This window comes from Rhopalosiphum padi, chromosome 1 (assembly GCF_020882245.1).
Source record: "Rhopalosiphum padi isolate XX-2018 chromosome 1, ASM2088224v1, whole genome shotgun sequence".
Classification (NCBI taxonomy): Eukaryota; Metazoa; Arthropoda; class Insecta; order Hemiptera; family Aphididae; genus Rhopalosiphum; species Rhopalosiphum padi.
The window spans coordinates 30,735,018-30,762,081 of NC_083597.1; the positions used below are offsets into that span (position 1 = coordinate 30,735,018).

At 25.8% G+C, this 27,064-nt stretch overlaps 1 protein-coding gene across 2 annotated transcripts in view; it reads left to right on the forward strand.

Moving 5' to 3' along the window:
* The window catches only part of LOC132932374 (glutamate-gated chloride channel-like), a 57,641-nt gene that overhangs the window by 26,946 nt on the left and 3,631 nt on the right, over positions 1 to 27,064 (forward strand). For both annotated transcript variants that reach the window (XM_060998728.1, XM_060998727.1), the window contains 4 exons: positions 698 to 780; positions 1,256 to 1,396; positions 1,609 to 1,761; positions 1,841 to 2,055. In XM_060998728.1, the coding sequence (XP_060854711.1) occupies positions 698 to 780; positions 1,256 to 1,396; positions 1,609 to 1,761; positions 1,841 to 2,055 (592 nt within the window). The remainder of the gene's footprint in view (positions 1 to 697; positions 781 to 1,255; positions 1,397 to 1,608; positions 1,762 to 1,840; positions 2,056 to 27,064) is intronic.

Consider the following 27,064-nt stretch of genomic DNA (forward strand, 5'->3'; position numbering starts at 1 on the left):
TGCATATTTTGGGTATAAGTGTATATTTTCCATAAAAACGTATGTTTTGCATATTAATCATACTAGGTATGTACTATGTATACATTTATATGTTTTATTTTAATTTTATATACAATTATTAAATATAAATTTGTTAAACAATACAAAAATTGAAAATATTTAAAAAAATATATAATATTACGTTTCTGTAGATCATTATTACTGTTATTAGTTGGTAGGTAGATAGGTATACTTAATTCATTAAATACTGGTTAGGTTAGGTTAAATATTATATATTTAATTTATATCAATAGTTTATACATAATATTATATAGTCAAGTTCTTAACGATGAATTTGCTTGTTACACAGAAAAGTAAAAAGTTTTTTTATATTTTTATTTGGAGACAGATACGCGTGATTTTAACATATTTCATACTGTTGTCCATTTTCAGATAACTTTAATAGAAAACATATCATCGGTTTTAAATGTTCGATAAAAAATTCCTACTTCAAACTAAACAATTAAAATATAGGTTGATTATAAAAAATTCTTGGAAAAACATAAGAGCAATATAATAATGTTTTATTAGAATTCCATTTACGTATTTTAAATTATCCCAAATGAAATTTCGAATAAATTTGAAACAATGAACATAGTCTGTTTCTGTATATTATATATGGCAAATAATTTCAAGCTATAATTTTTTTTTTTCATAGGCGTCATCTGTCGTTGTGTTGTGAAGGATCAATGAATATATTCCCATTCGATCAACCATTATGTACGTTTGCCATGGAAAGTAGTAAGTATAATATATCATAATAATAATTATAAATTAATACAATGTGTACTAGATAAAGGTATCCTTAATTATATAAAATATATGTACCCAAATTCCGATCGATCAATGAAATCGGAATATCATAGAAGCTACAAAATACTATTCAATAAATATTTCAACCTTAAGGTGATATTATGTAGTCATAATTTATATTTTTGTAAAGTATTTTTTGAAATATGTCTGAGAATCTTAGTCTTAAATTGGTACTAAAACAATACTTATTAATAATATAATACATATCATATTATATTGTATTTTATTACTTGTTATTAAAATTAAAAATAATTTTTACTATGCTGAGATAATGATGTTTGTTCTTGCATAAGATAAATGTTGTTGGGAATTGGTGATTTTAATCAATTGACGGTAGGTAGGTATGAATAAATTATATTTTTTTCGACCATTTTTTTTTAATTTGAAAACCTTTTTTTCACAGTATCATATGAGAAGTCTGATTTAAAGTATGTCTGGAAAGACGATAATTCAGTTTTAGTAAAATCATCTAATTTGAAAACTTCAAATGCTTACTTGGAGCGAAATCGAACTTATGAATGTGCTTCTACTGGTAGTTGGAGAGGTAATTATATTTTATATAGTATATTAGACATAATATGATATACAATATTTTTGTTTTACTTATAGTATCTATATTTTCAATCATTTTTATTTATTTCATATTATATTGAATGCTATTTTTATTTTATTTTCGTGTATTCATATTTCACTGTTGTTGTACCTTAAAACTGTAACCAATGTTTTAAATACATTTTTCATATAAATATTTTTTAGGTAATTACAGTTGTCTACAAGTGGAAATGATATTTAGTAGAGATAGAACGTTTTACTTTGCTACTATTTTCATACCAGGCTTAATTTTAGTTACTTCATCGTTCATCACATTTTTCCTTGAATGGGACGCAGTACCAGCAAGAACAATTATTGGTCTTTATTTTTATATACTTTTACCGTATTTTATTTTTAATTAGAATACTAAATTAAGTATGATTTTTCGTATTTTAAGGCGTTACGACAATGCTGAATTACTTTACGACTTCCAACAGTTTCCGCCGGACCCTGCCCGATGTAGCTAATTTGACTGCTATGAATGTTTGGGACGGGGTCTGCATGTGCTTTGTATTTGCCAGTTTTGTAGAATTCGTAATAGTAAATTGTACAGGGAGGAGAAAAGTAAAATCAAACGTTTCAAGTAACGCGGGAAGTTGCAGTATTTCAAAGGTAAGATTATTTGCTTATTATTGAAAACTACTACACTAAGAAATACCTAATGATGTATAATGTTAATTTCTTTATAATATTATACTGATTGAGTTAAAATTATACAATAAAGTAAAATAATAAATACAAGTTATATGGAAGCCAGCCTGTTAAAATGAATAGGTAGGGAATAGGTATATTAGACATAGGAAAATTACCTATTGAACATTTTTAATCCTATATGTATGGTAGTGATGTCCATATTTTTAAGGGTTCGTTAGAAAATTTCACAAACAATTAAAAACAAAAATATATGAACATTGTATAAATAAAATATGTGGTTATAACCAACAACGATCCTTGGCCCGGATCTCCAACAAGGCAAGTGCAGGCAGACGATTTATGCTCGTGGCAAATGAAATTATGTTAATGTTCTTCTAATGTATTAAGATAATTAGAGAGATTGTAAAATTATTATGTATATTATTAAACTATACAAACACCATACGTGTTTACTGTAAACATTTTATATCGTATTATCCACACGCAATCATTATTAAATATGCAATAACGCTTAATTCAATAACCACTATAACCAGTCTAAAACTATCGTTTAATTTTTTAAGTAAGTAAACATTGTTTTTGGTTTTTATAATAGGCTGCCCTAGAGTGGTTGCAATTCATTTTATTATTATTATTATCATTATCATCATTACCGATCCACAGCTGACTAAATTTGCCAACTATGCGTTTCTTTAATCGTGCAGATTCGTGATTGAACTTTATAAACCTCAAACAAGAAAAATCAATTTATTTTATTCTCGTCGGCACATTAAAATATAGTGAAAATCATACATGGTAATATATATATATATATTTATAAATTTATTTTTATTTTTATTATTATTCAATGAATCCCGTCTCTTGATTGTTATATGGAATACAATATAAAGCATAAAAACCCTTTATTATTCTGTATGAACTATAATATGAGGTAACGTACGTGAAAAAGTCTGGTAAATCAGACCTCAGAATTTTATTAAACTTGGCACGTATACATTCTTAATAACATGGAGTTGTCGGTTAGTTGGCACATAGACGTGTGTTTGTGTACGCGGTCACTATATATTTCGTTTAAGGGCAACGTGGTAATTTTCCATAAAACCCAATGCACAGCTACTTGGCGTAAAAAAAATGTCACGAATAAAAAGCCATTAAAACTTTCACATCCTCATGGGAATAATATAATTTTTGAAACATTCTTTTATTCCATTAAAAATTGTATTTAATATCTGTATAAAAATAATGTACCATAAGTACTCCAAAAACTGAGAACCTAGAGTTGCCCTGGATCCATTATGACTAAAATACGAGGATAATTATTCATTTAGCATTATATTTTATAGAGTTTAAAAACATGATTGTTATGAAAACATACACAAATATAACATATTATAATGTAATATTTCATTACAAAAACAAAAAAAAAAAAATGAATAATTTTGAAAATAATATAAATTGTTTGAGACGTTTAACTTTCTTTTTTAAATTGAAACTATATTTTTTAAGCCAAAAAAATCAAATGTTTACAAAATATATTTGAAAATTATTTTACCCCCATAAAATTATTAAATGTTGACGTAATTCAATTTGTTTACATATCGTGCAATTTATTTAAGGATATTATGATATATTTTTCAATAACGATGAAAATAATATTTATGTTACTTTAGAGTTTATTCTTCTGCAAATTTGTATCAAATAATGGACCATTTTAAAATTATTGATTATTATAATGTGTTAAACAAATGATTTTCTAAATAAAAAAAAATATATAAATGCCAATAGTTAAGTTGCTTACACTACGCATATTAAAAAAACAATTTTACCTTATTATATTTCTAACTTATTTTTTTTTCATTTCTTTATTTACAATACCTGAACGGAAATTCGTTCGTTTTAAAATTTATATTAAAAATAAGTTTGTGGAAAAAAGGAGTTAGAACATACATTTTTTATTTTACTTGTACAAGAAACCAAACTTACTGTATTTTTCTATACAATATTATGTCGCTAAAACTTTTCACATTTTGTTCATTATATACAATAAAATTAAAAATTATTGTGAGAAGAACATGTGAAATTGTACGCTGAAAATGTTCATAAATATTTTCACCAATTATTTCCAATTAATTGACCAAGAACAGAACTCAAACTTTTCATCAGTATAATATTGGTATATGACACGGCAGAAATAAAACTAATATGGTGGTTGGATGATAATGAAGAAAGCACAAAGTATGAATAGAAACTATAAACTTTCATGAAAAATTAAATTCATTAGAAGCTATTTCAAAGAAAAAGAACTGTTGATAATTACCGCGTTTATATGCAGCAGTTAATGCGCATTAACTGAATGCGCATTGAGTTAGTCCAAGAGTTAAGTGCATATAAACACATTGTTAATTCGCATTAAATTAATGTGCATTTATTATTTAATTTGATTCGTCAAATCGAATTAACACTAACTCCGGGATTAAGAAATACATGTAAACGCTTTAATGTGAATTAATATTTTAGCGGGAATTTTAAAATGTCAAATTATAATAATTTTGGTCATGGAATCCAAAGTATAAAGCATGGACATTCGCATTAACTTTTAATTTTATTCAACATCTAATCTTGATATTTTAGCATTTAGTTAATGTCGCATATAAACGTAGTAATTATGCCCGATGATACATTATATCAAAATCCATCTGCATTTTCAACGACATTTGAAAACGAGTATCATAATAATTCTATGAAATTCTTGAAATTAAAAATACTGCATTGGCATGATAATAATTATATGTTTAATTGCACGTTTAAATATTAAATTAAAATTTGAAATTATCATATTTTATAAAACGTTTAGCAAACATTAAAATATAGTTAACGACCCAAAAAATAATAATTAATATTTGTGTATCTCATTCATTGATGCGGTTTACTTTACATATAAAATGGGAATTAAACTTTATCCCTAACTCATTTTCAATATTTAAAAAAAATTTTCACCATATATATGGATATAATTATAGTGTTCAAATATCATTCAAATTTCACTTATTTTTTATTCTTTTAAAAATAGTTTTGTTTTAACGAGTTGTTATCTAAAACCTATATTGTATACGAATTAAATTATTATGACGTCATCAATAACGCTGGACCATGGCAATAAGATTTGCAGACAATTTTGCTCGTCCATATCAAATGAATTATAAAATTATGAATACATAGCTTCCAGCCACATTAACTATTGTCGGTGGCATACAGTGGTTCTATTTTTAAGTTTAATCAAAATCTTAGTTTTATTTTAATTTAAAATCTACTAAAACGTAAAATAAAATTAATCATGTATTGTATTGCTATACAAATATACTTGAAAAATATATTTTAGTAAAAGCGTTAAGTCAAAATTACTGAGAAATTGAATTGTAATTTCATGAATTGTTACTTGGTAATGTTAATAAATTTTCCTTTTATATTTATTTTAATGAAACGTATTGTTTTGGATTTTACGATTTTACGATTTATTGATATTTTAATAAAAGATTGATAATTCTATAAAATAATTATATTTTTTAAATTTGTATTAAAGCGTTTTGTTGGAAATCGGAAATCTATAAAATATTTATGGTAACAAATTTACAATATTAAATTTCGCACAGTGGTTTATAGTTAGGTTGTTCGCCGAGATTATAAGTTGTGAATGATTATAATAATATTATAAATGATAAATACATAAGCTGACTACGTCAATGCAAAGCCCTTTTATTATAATTATCTAGAATCATGATTTACAATAAAATAATAATAAGAATGTACAATATGCTAATAAGTGTTATAAATAATATTTTATCTTTTTTTATAGTTTGAAAGCCTTTTCTTTACAAGTACATCTGCTCACCATAAAATTGCATAACCGATGTGCCGTGTTTAGATTATATTATATTGTGCGTCTGTACATTTTCAGTTTTAAATTTGTTTAGTACATATTTTATATATTATTTGAAATTATTATCAATTTTATTGTTTTCCCTCGGGTTTTATCAACAAATTAATTATTTTATTTTATTAATTATCAATCAATAAATCATGGGAAAGAGAATATTAACTATGTTATGTAAAATAAAAAACGTACATAAGTACACAGTATACATACAATAAATAAATAGTGAATAAAATATAATATTATTTGAAATGTTTGAAATGATTAAATATTAGCTGAATTTAACAAAAAATACTTAAAAAAAGTGATTCAAATAAGATTCAGATCAGAAAACTATTAAATTGTATTATGTTTAAATTTGTAATGGAATATAATGTTTAACGATTATATTATAATAATATCTAAATCTGAACAAGCTGAAACCTATTGTACGTTTGAGAATGTCTCGTTTAGAATGCATTATAGTTGTTCTACGTATATCAACTGCAAACAAACATGCTTTTCGTGTATATAGAGACATCTTATTTGAATATTATAATATGTTTAGATAGCGTTTATTTGAATAAAAATAATATAAAAGAAAATAATAAAAACCATCTAAAAAAATTATGTTTAATCGATCGATTTACGTCAATTACGGAGATATAAATACCTATAAAAACTATCTCCCCGCGTTGAGTATACACATAACACGTAGATAATTAGTTGCAAATTATTCAAATATCGTTTGAACGCATAAAGTATTGGTAGCTACGTGATGCGCTGTTAAAACTTATACAGCCATAAAATATTAATTATGAGTAGAAAAAATACACACACACATGATTATTACGGAGAGAAATATTTAAATATTTAATAATTTAACTCGCAGTTGAAATTAAGGTTAAAGTTATTGATTAAAATGAATTTATTTATAAATTATAATTCACTATTGATTTTTTATTTTATAAAATATGCATACATTGCTGACTCGTAACAATCAATATTACTAAACTATATAAACAAACATTTTTTTAAATTGTTTATATTTAAAAAAAATAAAACTGATAATAAAGTGTTCTCAATGCTATTTATCTTTGTCAACCGCTGCTTTTAGTATATTCAACCATTTTGGTTTACTATTTTTCTTATATATAATCCATCTTCTTACCTCTCGAATGTCTATATAATTAATTAAAGTTTGGTTTTAGCTTTTTTATATTACCTTGTGATATTTTTTTTTTCGTATCAAAATGTTTTTATTGTTTATCTTTCCTCTTTAAAACTTCTATCATCTAAATATTATTATCAATGTTTTCTCGTAAATCATCGTTGGCTTTCATGTCACACGTGCAAATACAATTTTATCATTCTTGTGTAAGAACTTTGCACAGACAACCAAAAATAATATTTATGACCTGAATGATGATAAATAATATAACACTTACTTAGCTGTTGAATTCAAGCATTGATTTATATTATATTCGTGTTTCATTTCTTTTTTATGCCCTTATTCTTACAAGTTATGATGGTTTAAAATTCCATTAGCTGACGATTATAATCGTATACAATATCCAACAATTTTAGCTTATACAATTATATGTTGCGATATATATAATCCAAATAATTTCCAACCTACGTAGAATTCTTATTTATAAACAATTACTGGTGTGAGAATACACGAATCGTATAGATAGGGACATTGTATTTACGTATATTGAATTTGATATTTACGCGAGATACATTACTGTTCTATCATACATAAGAAAATATTTATTACTGGAATTAAAATAATAGTTTGATTTTACTAATAATTGTGACTTGTTATAAGAAATATTGTATTACACCATAATACTTACGTAGTAATTTTTCTTATTATTATTATTAAATAAAAATTACTTTATTTAACAAAAATAATGAAAATTAAATAATGTACATAATGTGAGAAATAAAAAAATTATTTCGGGTCAACATACTCATTTAATATTCAATTTGAGGGAAAAATTTTCTGATAAAATCATTTCAAAACTGTCAAGGAAAATGAATAATTCACACGTAAGATTAAATATAATTTATTAAATACGTATTTAATTATTTTAAAATAACATTCCTTATGTTTTTCAATGATCTAGAACTTTTGACTTCTTTATAGTATAAAACTATTGTCGATGCCAATTAAGTTGTTAATAAAAATATATGCCTTTTAATTTTATTAAATTTGTATATCTTGTATTGATTTAAAATGCTATAATATGCATTTTGAATCAATACAAAATATAACAATTTAATAAAATTAAAAGGCATATATTTTTAACTAGGCATGCAATATATTGTGAAAAGAAACTTTAAAAGTGTTGCTAAATACAATGATAAAATTTCTAAGCTTATGAGTTCAGCTTCATAAAAATAATTTTAATAACGGCTAAAATGTTTGTATATGTATAATATTATAGAATTAATATTTGTTTAATTTAGTGGCTATATTTTTTTATGTCCATCAGTTATTATTCACTGAATACAATCAGAATCACCCGAGAAAAGTTAAATTATAACATAGTTATTGGTTTTATAATCCTGTATTGTCTTTGGTATTTGTGAACAAACAACAAAAACACTTATTTTGTAGTAAGAATTGAACTCATTAATCAATTAAAACGATTGTACCTACAACTGTCAAATATAAACATTAAGGGTTTTCTATTAACTAACATAAGTAAGCAATATACTCGTAAATACTTATTCTAAAGTGATCAAGTCAAATTCGGCTATGAGTTACCAGAGAGCACGTAAAAATATAAATAAATATGTAGTATACTATTATTTTTATACTACCATATACAAAATTATCATTAGAAAGTAAAATTTACCATTATTTTCATTTAGATTATAATATTATTATGTATATTGTATGTAATACCTTACATGTATTTTATATACTCACAAATATACGTTAGAACTTTTTTAAAAAACTACACATATATTTTCAAGGTTACATCGTCATAAAACTAGAATGTTAGAATCTTATAAACGTATTAATATTTAATTAAAGGTTAAAATCAATTTTGTTCCATACTTTATAACTTTTCGTAAACGGGTTTTTACATAATTATGATACTTTACTTATAAAATACATTTAATTACACGTTTAAATAAGTATTTGATGATGATACGTAAAAAAAAAAAAAATAATAATAATTTTACATTCGATTAAATGTATTCTAAAAAATCTTACTGTGATCACTCAATTTGTAATTACTGTCACAGTTGTATTCTCGAATAAGATAACAATTTGTAAACTGTCTGTATCTTATATAAACAATAAATTATATAATACAATTTGGATAATTACATAATATGGCAGCTCGGACTTCTACCAAATACCATGCGTCGTTACTAGAACTTAACTCACACTCGCCTACATATTTGTATTAATTTATTTATTCTATAATGCATACTTTAAAAAAAAGTATATTATATTTACGATAACCTATTTTTTTATCGTTAACATTTTTTCCAGACATTGAAAAAGTTCTAAAAGTTCCTATATTTAAAAATTGAAAATCAAATAGATACCTATTTGAAACAGGTGATTTTTTCGATTTTCCCAGTAATTTCCCTAAGCGCAAAGTAAAATATTTATTAACTGCGAAATATATAGAAGAAATACCGGTGAGTGAAATCTTAAAAGAACTCCCCTTAGATTCGCCTTTTGAATTTATTAAAATAAAAATATTACATACAGGTGAGTAACAAATGGTCAACATACATAGTATATTTTTTATGTATGTTAACTATGCATTTTAAAACGGAAACGATTTTATTAAATTAAATTAATAATTTAATTTAATAACATATAGATAATATAATATATTATATCATTCATATGATATAAGTATTTATCATAGGTAAAACTAAAATAAAGTTCACTTATAAATTTGATAAAAATATAATACGTTTATAGCAATATAGAATTTCAAAACTTTACAGATATAACAATAATGCGAGAAATATTTAAATGATCATTTTTTTTTACAATGTCTATTTGGCAAGCTCACGCGAAAATCGATTTTATGATTGTTATATGAAATCATGCAGTCGAGGTTTTTGAGTCGCATTTGTGTCCCGTCCTTGACTGACTATATTATACCAAATTATAAGAGTGCGTATGAATTTGCATTCATTAGGGCAACACTCTACACTAATAATGATAGGGACGTGTTCCAAAACCGCACTTCCCATCATTTCTCGTATTTTTCTTGGTAACGAACAGAAGAAACATAATATACAGACATCGCAAAACAGTCTGCCGTGTATTGTAATTTATAATGCCACACTGCGTGCATAAAATTTTTTTTTAAAGAGGCATCTATAGAATAACTGCGCGAAGATGTGTTTATATTCTATTCAAAATACCTACGGTACGAGATATTTTATATCAAATTCATTCAACAACAAGTGTTTTGAACATAATTCTATGAACGCCATAGACTACTAAAATCCGTTGGCGAGAGCGTTTCTTATGAAAAATAACGGCTTTGTTCTCTGTACATCTATAATTGTATAGAAAATAAAATACCATATTTATATAATATGTAATGTATATACATATATTATTAGCTGTAGAAAAATAGGTCCCTTTGACCTTTATTATTTTATGATAATATTTATTGGTCATCACAATTTTATTAATTTTGACCTTTTTTGTTAGACATCGTTTGACTTTTTGGGTTTTCATCATTTTAACGTAACTTGTTAACCTTGATTATCTACATCAAATTATCATTTATCGTACATCAATTGGATAGAACCCGATTGCATACAATATAACTTTTTAGAAACACATTCGTAGATATTGGTTGAATGACAAAGGAAACCCATAATTACCGCACGATTTTGTACTCAACGTTGTCATTTTTTTAACTATTTAATTTTCAAGACTATATGATATGTTTCGTGAGTTTCAATTTTCATATAAGACTTGGCGTTTGGTATAACCTTGATTATAATATATGATTATGTTTACTCAAAATTTGAAGTCAGAATAATAATCAGTATTAATTATTTACTAGCCTAATAAATTGTATTTGTGTATAGCCATTTAACTAGTTCATCCATTGAATCAGCTAGGCCAGGTTAGGTTTTTTCAAAACAGTCTTTGCTTCAAGTCTTTCCTAATAATTTTATTTTTTTTTCTTTGTTTTATTTTTATTACTAGTTATATTTTATACATTAAACACTACTCGGAAAATGTTGATCATACACAACTGAACTGCCAAATAATAAAATATACCTGTATACTGTATAGGCTATAGGAATGATAAGTAATATGAACTTCTATTACATGCAAGGTTATGCTTTACTAGTTAAAAAGTTTAAGTTAAGTTACTTTTATTTAAGTTACATAACAAATTAATTTTTTTTGAAAGTTTCTTTAAACTAAACGAATTAAAATGTGAGCCATGATATCCCGCGATCTCTTAAAAAATTAACTTAATATTAAATTTATTTACTAATTAACCAAATACGGGTACACAGCTTAAAGTTCAAGTATCATAATTATAAATGTAAAATTGTAATTATATAATATATTTTATAATAATAATTTTGTTAGTTTTAATCAGGCAAATTATTTAAAAAATTTAAAACTACGTTTTAATCTTTATATTAACATTTAATTTAAATACCTATTTAATTGCACAACCTCTCAACCATACAGTTTAATATCATTGTGTAAAATGTTAGATAATGTATTACCTTTACTTATAAAATATATAATTATTTCATATAACTTTGTAAATAGAGTTGAACTTAATTTTAAGAAGATAGGTGAAATTACCTAGACCCATTAAAACAAGACCCTTGGAGATTACACCCTTTGCCCTTTGGTACTTTTGAGACTACATCCTCTAATCACCAATCGTACTTCTACTATTTAATTTCAATTAATTCTTTATAAAGTTACGTTTTGGACAAACCTCCTGGGTACTTACCACTCCCTCAAATAATATGCTAGGCCGTTACCTATTTCTAAATCTAATTTCACCGTCACTGAAATAGCATTAATCGAATATTTATGACATGATGAACATTTAGTTCTGTAATTTGATTTCGATATGAAATGAAAACATATCTAACAAACCTAAAATTCAAAGACAAAAAGAATCGTGTATGTGATTAATGTGGCCTATACCTATTTTATGTACGTTTTGAAATTTTGTATTTTATTATTTAAATACGCACATAATACATACAGGTTAGTAATGACTTAAAAATAAATTTACAAAGATTTGACATTATACGTAGGTACAAGGGTAATTTTATAGCAAATTATTATACATAAACTCTGTTTAATCCGGTGCTATCCTATGCCTTCTACGTGACCTCATCATGATTTCATGACAATAGTATAACTATAAGCTAAGAAAAAAAAATACATTTGTTTTCTAACCGAATGAATAAGTTTCTACCAGCAAACACTAATAAAACATTCACGGTAACTTGCAAAAAAGACGCATACATTTTACATCAAATTGTTTTAGGTTACGGCGGATTGTGGACTTTTTTCTAAAACTAAGTTTATATAAGGGTCGCTTCATATTTAAATAATAGTTTTAGTTTAGTTAAACAGTGGATATCGTAAAGAAATATACTTTTTAAATAACGTATAATTTCGTATTAACAATTTTACATCCCTCATAATTAATTCGATAAAACTGTGTTAATTGTACGATTATACATATGCATTGCTAATTAAAATAATATATTTTATATATAGATACGTACCTTTATGTATAATAGTTATGCTTCAGGAAATAATTACCTTAGTCTTATAAGTATTTGCACATTTTACTAATTGAGTTCCATTTTGATTATTTTTTGTAAATATACACGGCATTATTTGATAATTTAAATTAAGTATCACGTTAATGAATACTAATAAGATGATAATATTACACATAATATACAACAAACATATTATTATAACTTGTAGGTACCTTATAAACATGTTTTTAAAATAATTGTGAGATAGATACAATATTGATCTGTACAAGTGCATGATTAATCGAGTCTATTAAGCTTGATAATGTGAAGATTAATTAAAATAGTTTAGTAAAATATTTGATTTAACATTTATAGTGGTATTAAATGGGTCTTATGAGTAAATATTAATACTGTACGCGTTTCGCGTGACATTTAACCATATTAATACGTAATATAGTCGAAGAAATACAAATCATGTTAATTCGACAAATCATACATATATATATATATATATGTATATATCGTGATAATAACTTTTTATGGTAAATTTTATTAAGTTGTACACAAAATCGTTACATGACTCGAGTAATATTATATTGTTTTTTGTCTGTTAAAAAGTCAAATATACGAGTATGCTGTAGACAAACGGTTGAAATATTTGGGTTATATATATATAGTTCTGATGGCCTAAAAACTCTTAAATTTTACATTAAAGATAAAAAATTAAATAAATATTATATGAATTTGTGATAAATTTAAATTTAAAAATAATTCAATATTAATAAACAACTATTTAGTACTTCAAATTCTTTTGATATTCTGTATTTTATCATAGAAAAACCAGTAATTAATGTTATTAAATGTTCACTATCGAATAGAGTAAGTAATTAAGTTGTACCAGTAGTTACATAGATGTATGTAACTATGATAAATTAACAGATTAAAAAAGTTTTTGTAATAAAATTAAAATATTATACGAATGAAGCTAGTACCTACCAAAACATTAAATATATAATATTTAACAAATAATACGGAAATATATAGATTTTAAAATCTAAAATTGTATATATAAAAGAAAAGCCTTCTGAAACACGACATTAAGTAAAAAAAACACCCTCATACAAATTTAAGCAAGGTATGAAAAATATGGCGTGAAAATGAAAAATGTTGATAATATTCTGTATGATTATACAATAGAACAGTTATATAGCTTTATGAGCATTGTATAGCATTAAAAAAAAAATCATAATTTTAACTCAAATATTATTGTATTGTTTTTTTAATAAATCATTTACCTATTGTTTAATAAATCACAAATTGCAATCAATGGCTGTATACATATTTAATAAAACGATTCGGCGCCCAAATAGTTGGTTCGTTAGGTACTGCGGTTGATCGAATTAAATTTAACAATTACTCTATTATATAGTTAAATATGGTCTGTATGTACTGACGTAAAGTAATAAATGATCCTATTAAAAAAATAAAAACAAAAACAAAATATATAGTACAACCTTCGTCCGTTCTGTTTGGCAAAACCGGAAACGCTTGCACCTGCGGCAAATGAGCACACTGCAGTCGCTCGTGTGCCGTGAAATATGATTCGAACGTATCCCACACGGATTCGTTGGCCGTTGACAGCTGTCGCCGGATAACCGAAACCGATTACAAAACAAACGTACAGCCGTGTATTTTTTTCCGTTTCGGTATTTCCGACAAACGGCCCGGGTAATATAACTGCAGATGGTATAAAAATAGCGAATTACGTCGATTCGCGCGTGATGACCGCAAAACGCGTTGGGCAGGCTCAACATAGCGCTGGTCTAGAGAGAAATTTCGATCAGGCAGCAAGGGATGACGACAAATCGTGATTAAACCATCCTCGCCCGATGAAATTTGGTGGTATTGCAAATACTTGAATATTTTTTTTTTCTCATTAATATTTGAAAACAAAATTATCAGTTTTTACAGATATTTTATTTCATCGAATTGGCACAAATTAAAATAAAACACAATCATATCTGTCATACAAGTAGATTAAAAATAATATGATTTGCATTTGTGTTTATTAAAGATAAAATAGAAGTCGAAAATTATTAATTATAAATATTATAATATTATAGTTATTAATATAATCAATTTTTATAAACTAATTATTTCATCTACGCAAATTCCAATTATTTATTAAAATAGCACGACTGAATTTATTATATTTATTTAAACTAATGTCTTTTATAATATAATAATTAATATTAATGTATATTATGCCTTGTGAAAAAGTAATACTTAAATATGTAATCAGGGGCATAACTAGGGGCCAAGGTTAACTTGGGGCCCCAATGATAAGTTAAATCTGAGGCACTATAATTATTAAGTATTTGTAATAAATATTTTTATTTTTAATATTGACTAATGACTACTGATAATTAAATGTCTACTTCTCAATTTTTATTTATTATCAAAGGAATAATCATGTGCGCATGGTACATGGTTAATTTATAATAATCAACAATAATAAAATTACACAGTTTAAATTATTGAAGAACAACTAAAAAAATAATCATCAATGAAAAAATAACCAAATCAAGTACTTACCAATTCGACAAAAACTATTAAGTAGTGTACGTGTAACAAATATTATAAACATCCGGTATTCTTATTCTGCTTTGTAAATCTGGTTAAATTTATCAAATAACTACAACTAACCTCATCATTTTTTCTTTAAAAAATGCTTATAAGCAGTTTTATTTTATTTTATTAATATAGTCTGCATATTGTGTTAAATATTTACTATAAAATGTTAGTCATTAAATATTATAATATTTTAAATATAATTATTTAACTAAGTAAATTGACTTTTCATGTTCTGGCTTCAAAAAAACTGATTAATGATGTGAATGATGTGATTTATATCTAAGTGATAAGATTGTTTTGTAGATACTTAAACAACAATATTAGATAAACGATTTTACCCTATACATTTCTTAAATAGATAATTCCTCAGCCAATAATTTGTAATTTATTTTAACAATTGTTAGTACTGTTGATAGTTATTATACAAAATACAAATTATTTTATATGAAAAAATATTATGAATATTATTATTTATTTTTGGTGACACGACTTTAAGATTAAATTAAATTAATTTAAGAATTAAAAATTACAAAATCCCCCAAGATGTATGGTAGATATGTACAACAATAAATAAATTATGGTATAATATATTATTATATAATACCAATTACTTTATTATTACTTTGATATACAAACAGCATAATGTCAAATTGCATATTGATTATTATTATTAATATAATTACCCATAGAACAAATTTTGTTGATAAGTTAATCAGCAGTTGATAGATCGTGCTTCCAATTAGAGCCCGCTTAGCTTTCTCTTAATATTATTTCAGATAAATCCGAATAAATTTTGTAAATTTTCACGCCCTCCATTCCCTCTATATATATTTTATATAGAACGAGTCTATGTAAACATAGACACAAACTATCATATTTTGCTAACGTAAGAGCGTTACGGGCTGGAATCGTATTTTGAGATATTTTTTATGCATGCAATTTGGAAAAAATAGACGGGAAATTTTCATTTAGCCACTTCAACAAAGTAATGTGAGAGAAAGATAAAAAATTATCGCTGGGCTTACATGAGAATTTTCGTACGATTTATGAGCACACCTTGAGGTGACAAAATCTATTCTATCGCATATGAAAAATGAAAAATGAAAAATGCAGCGACGCCGTAACACCCCAGAAAATAATATTATGCGGTACGAACGCGATGAGAAAAACCGCGGACGATGAATTCCCAGTAGGGGATAACACTGCTGCAGCAGTATTTATGTACAGTAATATAAATTACAATTATAGTTGCCGTGACAAAGAAAAAGAAGGAACGTCTTTTGGTGCACTTTCGTATATATACATACAGACATACATACCTACATATACATACATATATATAAGCTATATAGCTTATATATAAATACTATAATAGATGTGCGACTAAACCTAAATCTGTATATTGTTTTTCTATACCTTAACTGTAAATAACTGCTCTGAATTATGCTTGAGAATTTATTTTTTGTTAAAAACTAAACCATTTCCACGAATAAAAGAGCAAATTATAAATAATTTCTAAAAAAAAATAAAACATAATAATATCTAATTCAACTGTGTCGATTACTATAAATTATAATTTTTAACTTGTGAATAATTTCTGAACGTATGAAAAAATTATGTTGTAACACTCATGGGATGAATAAACGACCAATTTATATGTATAAATAAAACGATTTAGTATTATATTTCATATTTTCTAGCATTTGTTTTCATAGGTATGTGTAGTAAAAAATTCATATTATGTAATCATACTTTATAGTTTATACCGAAAATATAAAATATAGATTTAAATTATTTTTCATTATACTTTAGCATTTGGTTAAATTTAGCCTAATTTCGATTAACAGAACGTTATAACTCCATACGTTGAAATTCGTTTTATTAACACATAACATAATATATAGCTAATTTTATTTTTAAAAGAATCCATTTTAATAAATTATTTTTAATATTAGTGTAAATTGACTAGTTATTAAACACATAATTTAGTTCACGTATGCTTTTAATTTTTTTAACATAAAATTGAGTATGTTATTTGTTAGTAAGACGGCGACAACACATATGGTGTGACGTCTTTTTAAATAGAAATCATTTCCAAGAAAGTTCAAACAATAAATGCAAAGACAATTTTTTAATCCAAAAGAAATATTATATTATTATACTATATAATTTGTTGAAAAAAAAATATATTTAAAAGTATAACTAGTTACATTGAAACAACATAATAAAATAAGATTTAACATATTATAAAAAAAAAAAAATTAAAAAAAAAACATATTATCACACTATACAGTTATTTTGAACAATATTGAACTATAAATATCCATACAGTATACAAAACTGAATATGTGTAATTCAATACAAAACTGTTACGGTTTCCTTTTTGAAAAATTCTACAATTATATACTGAAATTACCTATGTCATAACAATTAATACAAACAGATATTTCAATCTATCTTGTGTTCTTTCCTGGAAGTATCTTTGTTTGTCAGATTTTAGGAGTTTCGTTGTACTCAATCGAATATTATATTGTTTTATATTATTTAAATTAATTTGAATGATGTGCCCACAATTTAGTTTACAATTTTTCTGTAACCGCAGAACATTTTGGACTTTATAATGTATTTATTCGTGTATTTGTGAATTAAGTATTATATTATTGAATCCAAATTAAAATAATCTTTTTATCTCATTATATATTATTGCTGTTTAGTAACCAATATTTGGAAATGTCTTATGGCAGAAAAAAATTACATAAGGATAAATTGTATATTTTTCCAAAATATTTTATACATAAAATCACCATCAAACAAACTTGAATTCCTAAAAAAGATAGCACAAAGTTGTCATGGAAACGAAATTCGAGTAATGAAACGTGTTTTGTTTTTTGAATCATTCACCATTTTATGATACTTAGCCTTCGGGATTAAACCACTACAGTGAACGATGGTTTGTATTCACAGCATATTATAATATTATCCATATATTATATATTATTATAATAATATAGTCACCGTCATTTTTAGTGAATCTACGACAATAATGTAGCTTAAAAAATTGTATCCGTGAAAAATTAAGTGCAATGTACATACATTACAAATCAAATTAATAATAATTATAAATTATAGATTGAATTCGTGTATAATATTAATGAATATAAATAAATAATATATCATTAAACAATACCACAATTCAATACTTTTTCAGTACATCTTAAATTTAATTTAATATAATTGATAAACAATATAAAATAATAATACTATTAGGTATAGTTATATTGGTTATAATTATATCCAAATATAGCAACATAGTTTATAAAAAAAAATTATTAAATAAATGCACAATAATAAAGCATACAAATCATAAGTTTTGTATTAAATGATAAAAAATATGAAAAATTAAATGTTTTGAACAATACCTCTTGAAAAATGTTTTAATGACCTACATTCGAATTTGTTACGCATGTTTTTTATTCTTTATTATCATTATTACGAATCTCTAAACTTTTTGTAGAGGTTTTGGCTCATCAGTTGTCGCCGAAAATAAATTGATAGAAAAAGCTTTTACACAATCAAATATTAAATAAAATGTTTAAAAACACATTGTTTTTATAAATTATTTCTTACATTAAATAGTCCTCACTTAACTTTTCTGTGATACATTTCTTTCGTACAAATGTTGAAAACCCATTTTTAGTAAATATATCAAAAAAATATGTATTTCTTTTTAGAATTTCATAGAAAAAAAATAGTACGAAAGATGTTTAAAAAAAAAATATGTAGGGAATATATTTTTAATGATTATTTATATTATATTATTGTATAGCATATGTTATATGAAATTCTATTCTTACCTAATAACTCGAAATATGAAAATCATATAGCTACAGCATTACTTTTTTGTCTGATGATATTAATTTATATTTTTAAAACATTCACAAATTAACAAACATTTTAAAATATCTTGTGAATGTAATTGACTATGAGTTTATTTATATATAGTTAATTGCTATAAGGTTTTTTTATTTACCAATAATAGTGAAATAAAATAGTCTTGGAGTTGTGTTGGAAAGGCATGAATACTTATTAAACTTAAAAGGTGACTTGATATGAAATATACAATTCACCGTAACCACATAATAACTAATAACACAATGTGTATTATACAAGTTGGGTTCGTATAGCATTATGATTCACGATTTAATTTTTTCATTTCACAAAAGAAAAATTCAAAGTAATCTGTGGCAGGGTATGCAAATGTTTTTCGGACACGTGAATGCATTCGCAAAATCCGCATCAAAATATCATAATATTACCCGCGATAATCAAATTCTGGATTTTAAATTCAGTAGCGGACCATGCACGCACTGGTTGAAAAAAAAAAGGCATACAATTATATGTGCATAGCGTGCTAGTGGACTTCGCGATAACGTTGTACCTGCGCTGAGCCGCGACCGACTTGTACATAATATACGCATGTACGGGGTATTTGATCATGTACTCGAAAACGCCGCTCCGACTTGCCGTGCAAATCGTTGTCGAAAAAACATGCGATAATAATATGATTACAGCAGTGCAATAGTGAGCCAAAACTGCTGTGTTCTATCCCTCGAATCGTGCCCGGCGGTCTGGTGCCTATACAAACCAGTATTATGATGTTTGATCGAATTTCCGACAACCGCCTCTGCGTGTTTTCTCACGATCTGTGATAAGTCTTGGAATATAAAATAATTTCCATGACTTACAAATGATTGGAGTTAATAAAGATTACATCTATAATTTTATATTATTTTATTGAATTAATAGTAAATTGCAATGAATAACATTCATAGAATGTGAATGGCGTGTATTTATGTTGAAATAAATAAAACTGCTATAAAAAAAATAAAAACTATTTAGTGAAATAAAAAATACTCCAAGATTATAATTGAATTATTGTCCATGGTTCATATTTTTTAATTTTATATTTTATAATAATTATTATTATTCAATTTCTAGGGGGATTTGCCCCTGTTTGCTCCGGTCACCAACCCCTCTAAATTGGTCCTACCCCCAGAAAATGTTTTTTTTTAAATAATTTTTATATTATAATACTCAGTACTCACAACTGTAATCATTTTATTTAAAGGTATTATTACTATAATTTATTTTTGCCGTGGAAATTACAAAACGCAAAATAATATTTTACAAACTTGTATGTAATTTATTTATTTACGAGAAACATGCTTGCACCCACGATAATATAAAGATATATTGAGACATGCAATTTATACATTTATACATTTTGAATTTTGAATAAAATCATCTCTGATGATACTTCTTGTAGTTGGTTATTATTCCTTATTTTGTTAAACTTTGATCATCGGTTAATTATAAATTATTTTTACACAAAATTAAATGCAATGCGTGAATGCAGAATATTGTATTCGACAATATTGCTAAATTCTAAGATATTTATAATTACTATATATTTTTTTAAATTTAATTTATTGTTTAATAATTTGTAAAAACAAAATACATATTATAACATTATCCAAGTATACATACCATGTTATGAACTTTTTTGAACTAGCTTTCAAAATAGGTAAAAATCAAAGGTACAAGTCAAAACTATAGCTTTTCAATTCAGTGTTTTGGGTGGGTACATAACTATAATATGAATGAAATGACACGAGTTGATTATAATTGATGATTGGGTAAAAATAAACTATTTTCATCGCTGGTAATAATATTACAAGACAATAAAATCTAAAATACAAACTTTTCACTTTTAAGTATTACTGTTTAAAAAAAAAAAACAATTTAAAATACGAAACAATTATTTAAATCAGTAGTATAGCCTACTATAGCTTACTATAGGTAAGGAATGGTAATTTAATTTTTGACAAATTTGTATTATGTGAATCATTGTTTTAATTGTACTGGGGTTGGACTATAATATTGCATAGGGTAATAATTATTGTAAGCTATTGAAAAAAAAAAAAAAATACCAAACGAAACAACGCAACAGAAAGTAATAATTAGTTATTCGATGTACGGATAATCGATGGAGTTGAACGATAATATTTTTAATTACAGACCACCCTTTGCGAATTTTACTCGTGGAATTTGTTTGTTTTAAATAATATCAGAAATGGCTTGTGAACGGACACACCCTGCTGAGTGCTAAAAATAAAAATAAATGTATCTACGAATGATGACGACCATGATGATGATGATAATAATAATAATAATAATAATAATAACAGAAACTATATTGATTTAACAGTTATTAAAAACACACTATGGTTTATGTAAGCGCAGAGGTTAAACGTAATTCGTATTGATTTTTATTAATAGCTAATATTCCGTCTTTTTTTCATCCTAAACTACACGAACGTGCCGACGGCTGACAGTCGCAACTCGCAGTACATTTAATTTCTTACATAAACACTAAATAGGTATGAGTACAACTGTTTAACTTCAATATAATTTAATATTTATTGATTAGTTTATAGTGCGTGTAGTCTAAACACGGTTAAAGCACCGGAAAAAAAACCTAAAAAAAAAAAACACGGGAAAAAATCAACTTTCAGGAAATCAACTCATATAATTTTAATTATTGATTTAGTTGATATATTGTTATGCGAAGACAATAAACAAATAGTTTAATAATTAGGTTTTGTTATATTAAATGTAACTAAAATTTTTAATATATACAACGAACAACATTTAGATATATTTTTAACTTTGTTAAATATTACTTCTATCAACTTGTTAAACTTTATTTATTATTTGATAATAATCAATCAATCAATCAATCATACAAATGAAGATTATATCTTCAAATGAAGGTGGTCAATTATTTTATTATTTATATTAGTACTTATGTGCTTAAGCATACTTAAATCTTTCATATTTTATAAAATATAAAATGATACTAAAATTCCATGTCATTTGCATGAGCTTTTATTTCCAAGAGTTTATTTTCTGTGGAATTTGTTGACGATACACGTTTGCAGATGGTCATTATCGAGGCGACCCTTATAAGAACACAATTGCGGACAGTTATATAGGATAACAATGGACCCCAAAACGATACGATTGTAAACAAATGTCACCAAATTTATAAATAATAACTCATGGATGTGGAAATGCTGAGCGTATTAAATGTAAGCTTACATTACTTTATAAGTAATTGCAGTTAAATAGATACTTAAATAAATAAAATAAAATACCTATTTAATTTGACAAAGTATTTATATTTGTTATTTTCTGGAAAATAGATTTGTTCTTCATATTTTTGTCTCTATTTTATTAATACTTATACAAGTTTTATAATTAACTATAATATATTTATTATTATTAATGTTACATGTATAATCCCAATTATCCTAGACGTTCGACCACTTCGTAACGTTTCACTAAAGTTCGTCCACAATCTTATGATTTTTTGGGTACACCAATACATGGGTAATAATATCCTTTATCATATATTTGTAGTCCGGAATCGTGTTATAAATAAGGTAAGGCGTCTGCAATCGTGTTCACCCAACTTTTTTACCGACTATCCGTACAAGTACCAAGTGTGGAATTTAAAGGAAGGCATAGGAGCTATGCTTAAATTACCTATATAAATAATAATTTCTGAAAGAAATTTGAATTGAAGTTCAGAGCACGGACTAAAATATATCTTAGTCCATGGCTCTGGCCTCAGAGTGTTTATAATTAATAATAATCACGGCTTCTAGGTGTGCTATAACATTAAGCGGTCAGTGGTCACAGATAGTACAATATATAATTTTAAAATATAATATTAATCGGCGAAAAAAATAAATTCAGATTTTGTATTGTAGAAAAACATATAAATTTGTTTTTAATTGTTTAATATAACAATTTATTTTACATTTTTAACTACGAATTTTACTATTAAATACATGTAACATGTTTTTTCTCCGTATTGGTCAAAGTGGGTAAATAGTAAAAATTAAAATCTTTAGACCAAAAGGATAATATTCTCATTCTTTTTAGGAGACGAATCAGATTCGCTACTGGTAGGTATAAACAAAGAGACTCGACAAATTATTGTTCTTTTCGTTTTATACGCGAGAAGGACGCTACTTATCAGGAAAATAAATATATCATATTATACTAAAGCAATTGTTTCGTAACGGTTAGGTTGGGATTTTATTTAACGGGATGACGATAAAATGAAATAAATAAACGGCAATGAAACTATGAGTTTCATATAACGTTAATGGTGACGATAAGAATAATATAATATATTTTATAACAGCTAATGCTGTCCCTAATCGCGATACATTAATGTTATGTCTCGCGTAAAGTTTTCCGAAGATTTTACAACGCACTATCGATGTGGCTAGATCTCGTCAATAAAAAAATTAACACGATTAAAATAAGTTCGTAGCCGTGATAACGAGTGGTGCTTAACGGCTCGGTTTAAACTAAAATATGGCGCATACCTACATTATTATTATAACGAATTGCAAGACGATTCCATTTTACGCAAGGAATTTACAACAGCAGACGATGGCGTAGTTAAGCTGTCTACACAGTTGTAATGATGATGATCAGATGATGATGATGATGATGATATGGTTGTTATCATCAAGTACCTAGGTAGGTTTATAGTCGAGTGTACGGTCGGCTATAACATAACGATCGTACCGTCCCCAGTGGTGAAATAGAACGGTATTATTACAAGTAGGTACGGAAATTGTACGCAAACTTGACATAACTATACAACATAATATACAAAACATCCAGAAAATTATAACATTCATATTTCAATTTAAAAACCGGTGTGATCAATTGGTAATTTAATTGTTATGAGTTTATGAGTTTATGAGTTTATGACTTGTGACTTATGATTAAAACGTGTTTATTGCAGTAATATTGATTTAAAAATATGTTCTTTAATAAACAATGTTTCATTAAACTGTCTTCGTTAATATATTGATAAACGTGCGATAAAGTATACATAGGTACGTATTATCGTATTATAAAAATTGATTTTAAATTTATAATACATGTGAAAAATATTTTAGTATTTTTGATAACCAATTTGAATTTATTACGGTTATTTATATTTTATACGGCAACAACTGACAATATTTTTTTATAATGATCATCCCTTGACGAGTGCCGACAATCACACCACTGCACGCACTTGTCTAAAGTTTAAATTATTTATTAAATAATACACTTTATTGGTTTAATGTTCATTCATCGAAAACGTTCAGAATAATAAGCTTTCAATACAAATATCATCCAATCGTATTGAGTGTGAATATTCTATAGGATCGTCACGTGTACCTATTAGTATTGTACACATAAATGACGCGATGAAACCGTCTAATTTTGAACATCCCGAGAAAATCCATACAATATTATTCACTCGTATTATATGTATAATATGTAATAATATAATATTCATCGTTTTACGAATAGGTATATAAACAGTACCGTATCTATGTATAGAATATTGCTTCGTCATCGTATACATGTGGACCGGAATGCATTAAACATTAGTCTATTTTCCGGATTCCGCGACGAACAATAATATGTGCATGTGTATGTGGTAATTGTATTTTCGGAACATTCCGACGATTTTAGTAAACCGATAATTTTCCGCTCAATTTCTCTAGCTGGAACGTACAAGGATTAACTATTATTAAACATAGTATATATAGATACACACTACACATATACGTCTGATGTGCTGTGTGTGTATGTGTGTGTGTATGACTGTCACAGAAACTCGTTGACCCGATTAACCCGTTCCAGAATCAGTCCCTTTCAGACGAAAATACGTAGGTACCTTCCGAATTACAGCTTTATATATATAATACAGTATTGCGCGTGCGTGCGCATAAATAACCGTGTTTGTGCGTGGCAGACGTTTAATTTAATTTAATTCAATATCAAAATTATATATCAATTCGGAAGTTTGTAATAAGTCGTCGAGGAAGGGTCACCAAACTTTGTATACGATATAAAGACGGTCCGAGAATTATATTTTCTTCTATTATATAACTGCTTATTTAATATTAATGACAGAAGCGCAGAATGCTGAATTATACGTTAGTTTAATATAATATTATATAGAACACGTACGAACACACGAAGACTATTCACGTAGATGGACTTGATGAATAATAAATAACAATAATCAACAATCGGATAAAGGACAAACAGATCGGATCAATATGACAATATTTAATGCATTGTTTATTACAGTTGCTTTCGATGTACAAACAAAGTTATATTTATTTTACGACTTAAAATAAAAGTTTATTTTTCGGAACCTTTAAATAAAATTCTCGAGAAAAATGCCTGAATGCTAAAAAACATAGATTTTAACACAATTATTCGAGTCAATGCAGATGCATACTATTTTACACATCATGCACATGAGTGACTCGTATAGATTAACGCGAATTTCTTGTATAATTAATAATAATATAATTATAATATATTAATAGTATGAATCATGTGAGTAGAGCTGGTAATTTTTACATATTTACTGATACTATTTTTCAATTAATCTTTACAAAATTTTATCTTTTCTTCTGGAAACATGGACTGTATTCAAATTATACAAATTGCATACCAAATTTTAGCTAATCAGGTATAGACTATAGGTAGTACGAAGTTTTAGATTTTCTAACTTAAATACTATAATTTCACATGCATATAATGTATGACGTAAATGACGGCATACGACATAATCGGATATCGTCGTATACTTCAGTAACATAAATAATTTATCTAATAAGAAAAATCGTTATTTACGGGCGTCAGTCGTGTAGTGAGATTGATTATCGTAGCACTTGTCAAAAGGAGTGATTTATTGATTCTTTGTATTTATTGGTATAACATTTGATACTTATATATAATTTTATTGTATTTTTATAACATTTTGTTCATTTGTTATTTTATCTATGAGCTACCAAAATAGACATGATTTTGCTTTGATTGTATTTGTCAACAATTACAGTTTAAACGGAAGGCTTTTGGTTGTAGGTCGAATACTGTAGGTACACACTCCAGAGGAGAGAATTGTATTAATTTTTTACGTTTTTATTTTGTTCAATAATTATTATACATTATATTATTGTATATAGAGGTTTGTTTGTGTCTCAACAGTCAACGCATACAAGATAAAAATACAAATATAATTCCTATAACTTAGGTATTTGGTTATAACTTTTATCATATCTGCATATTATAATATATATATTTTAATTACGAATTGTAATAGTATCTTTTATATGATAAATATTAATTTTTGAGTTGTATTAATTTAAATATTGGAAGCTAATTAAAAAAAAAACTTAGGTATTATATACGATTGGGACGGTTACACCGAGAACATCGTCTACCGATATTTTATGCAAAGAACAGTTAAAACATTATTATAGTTGTAAATGCATTAATTACAATAACGTAGTTGAGATCACCAACACGGTAAAATTAAATTTCAATAAACGTCTATCGGCGCAGTTTGTATCTTTTATATTACTTTATAAAAAGGTATTTAAACGGTATCAGTTTTATTGTGCGTTTAATGGAAACAGTATAAAACCACAACAAACGACAGTTTTATTGGGTACCTAAAACCTATATAGGCTACCTTGGTATATGACCAACTGTATGCGG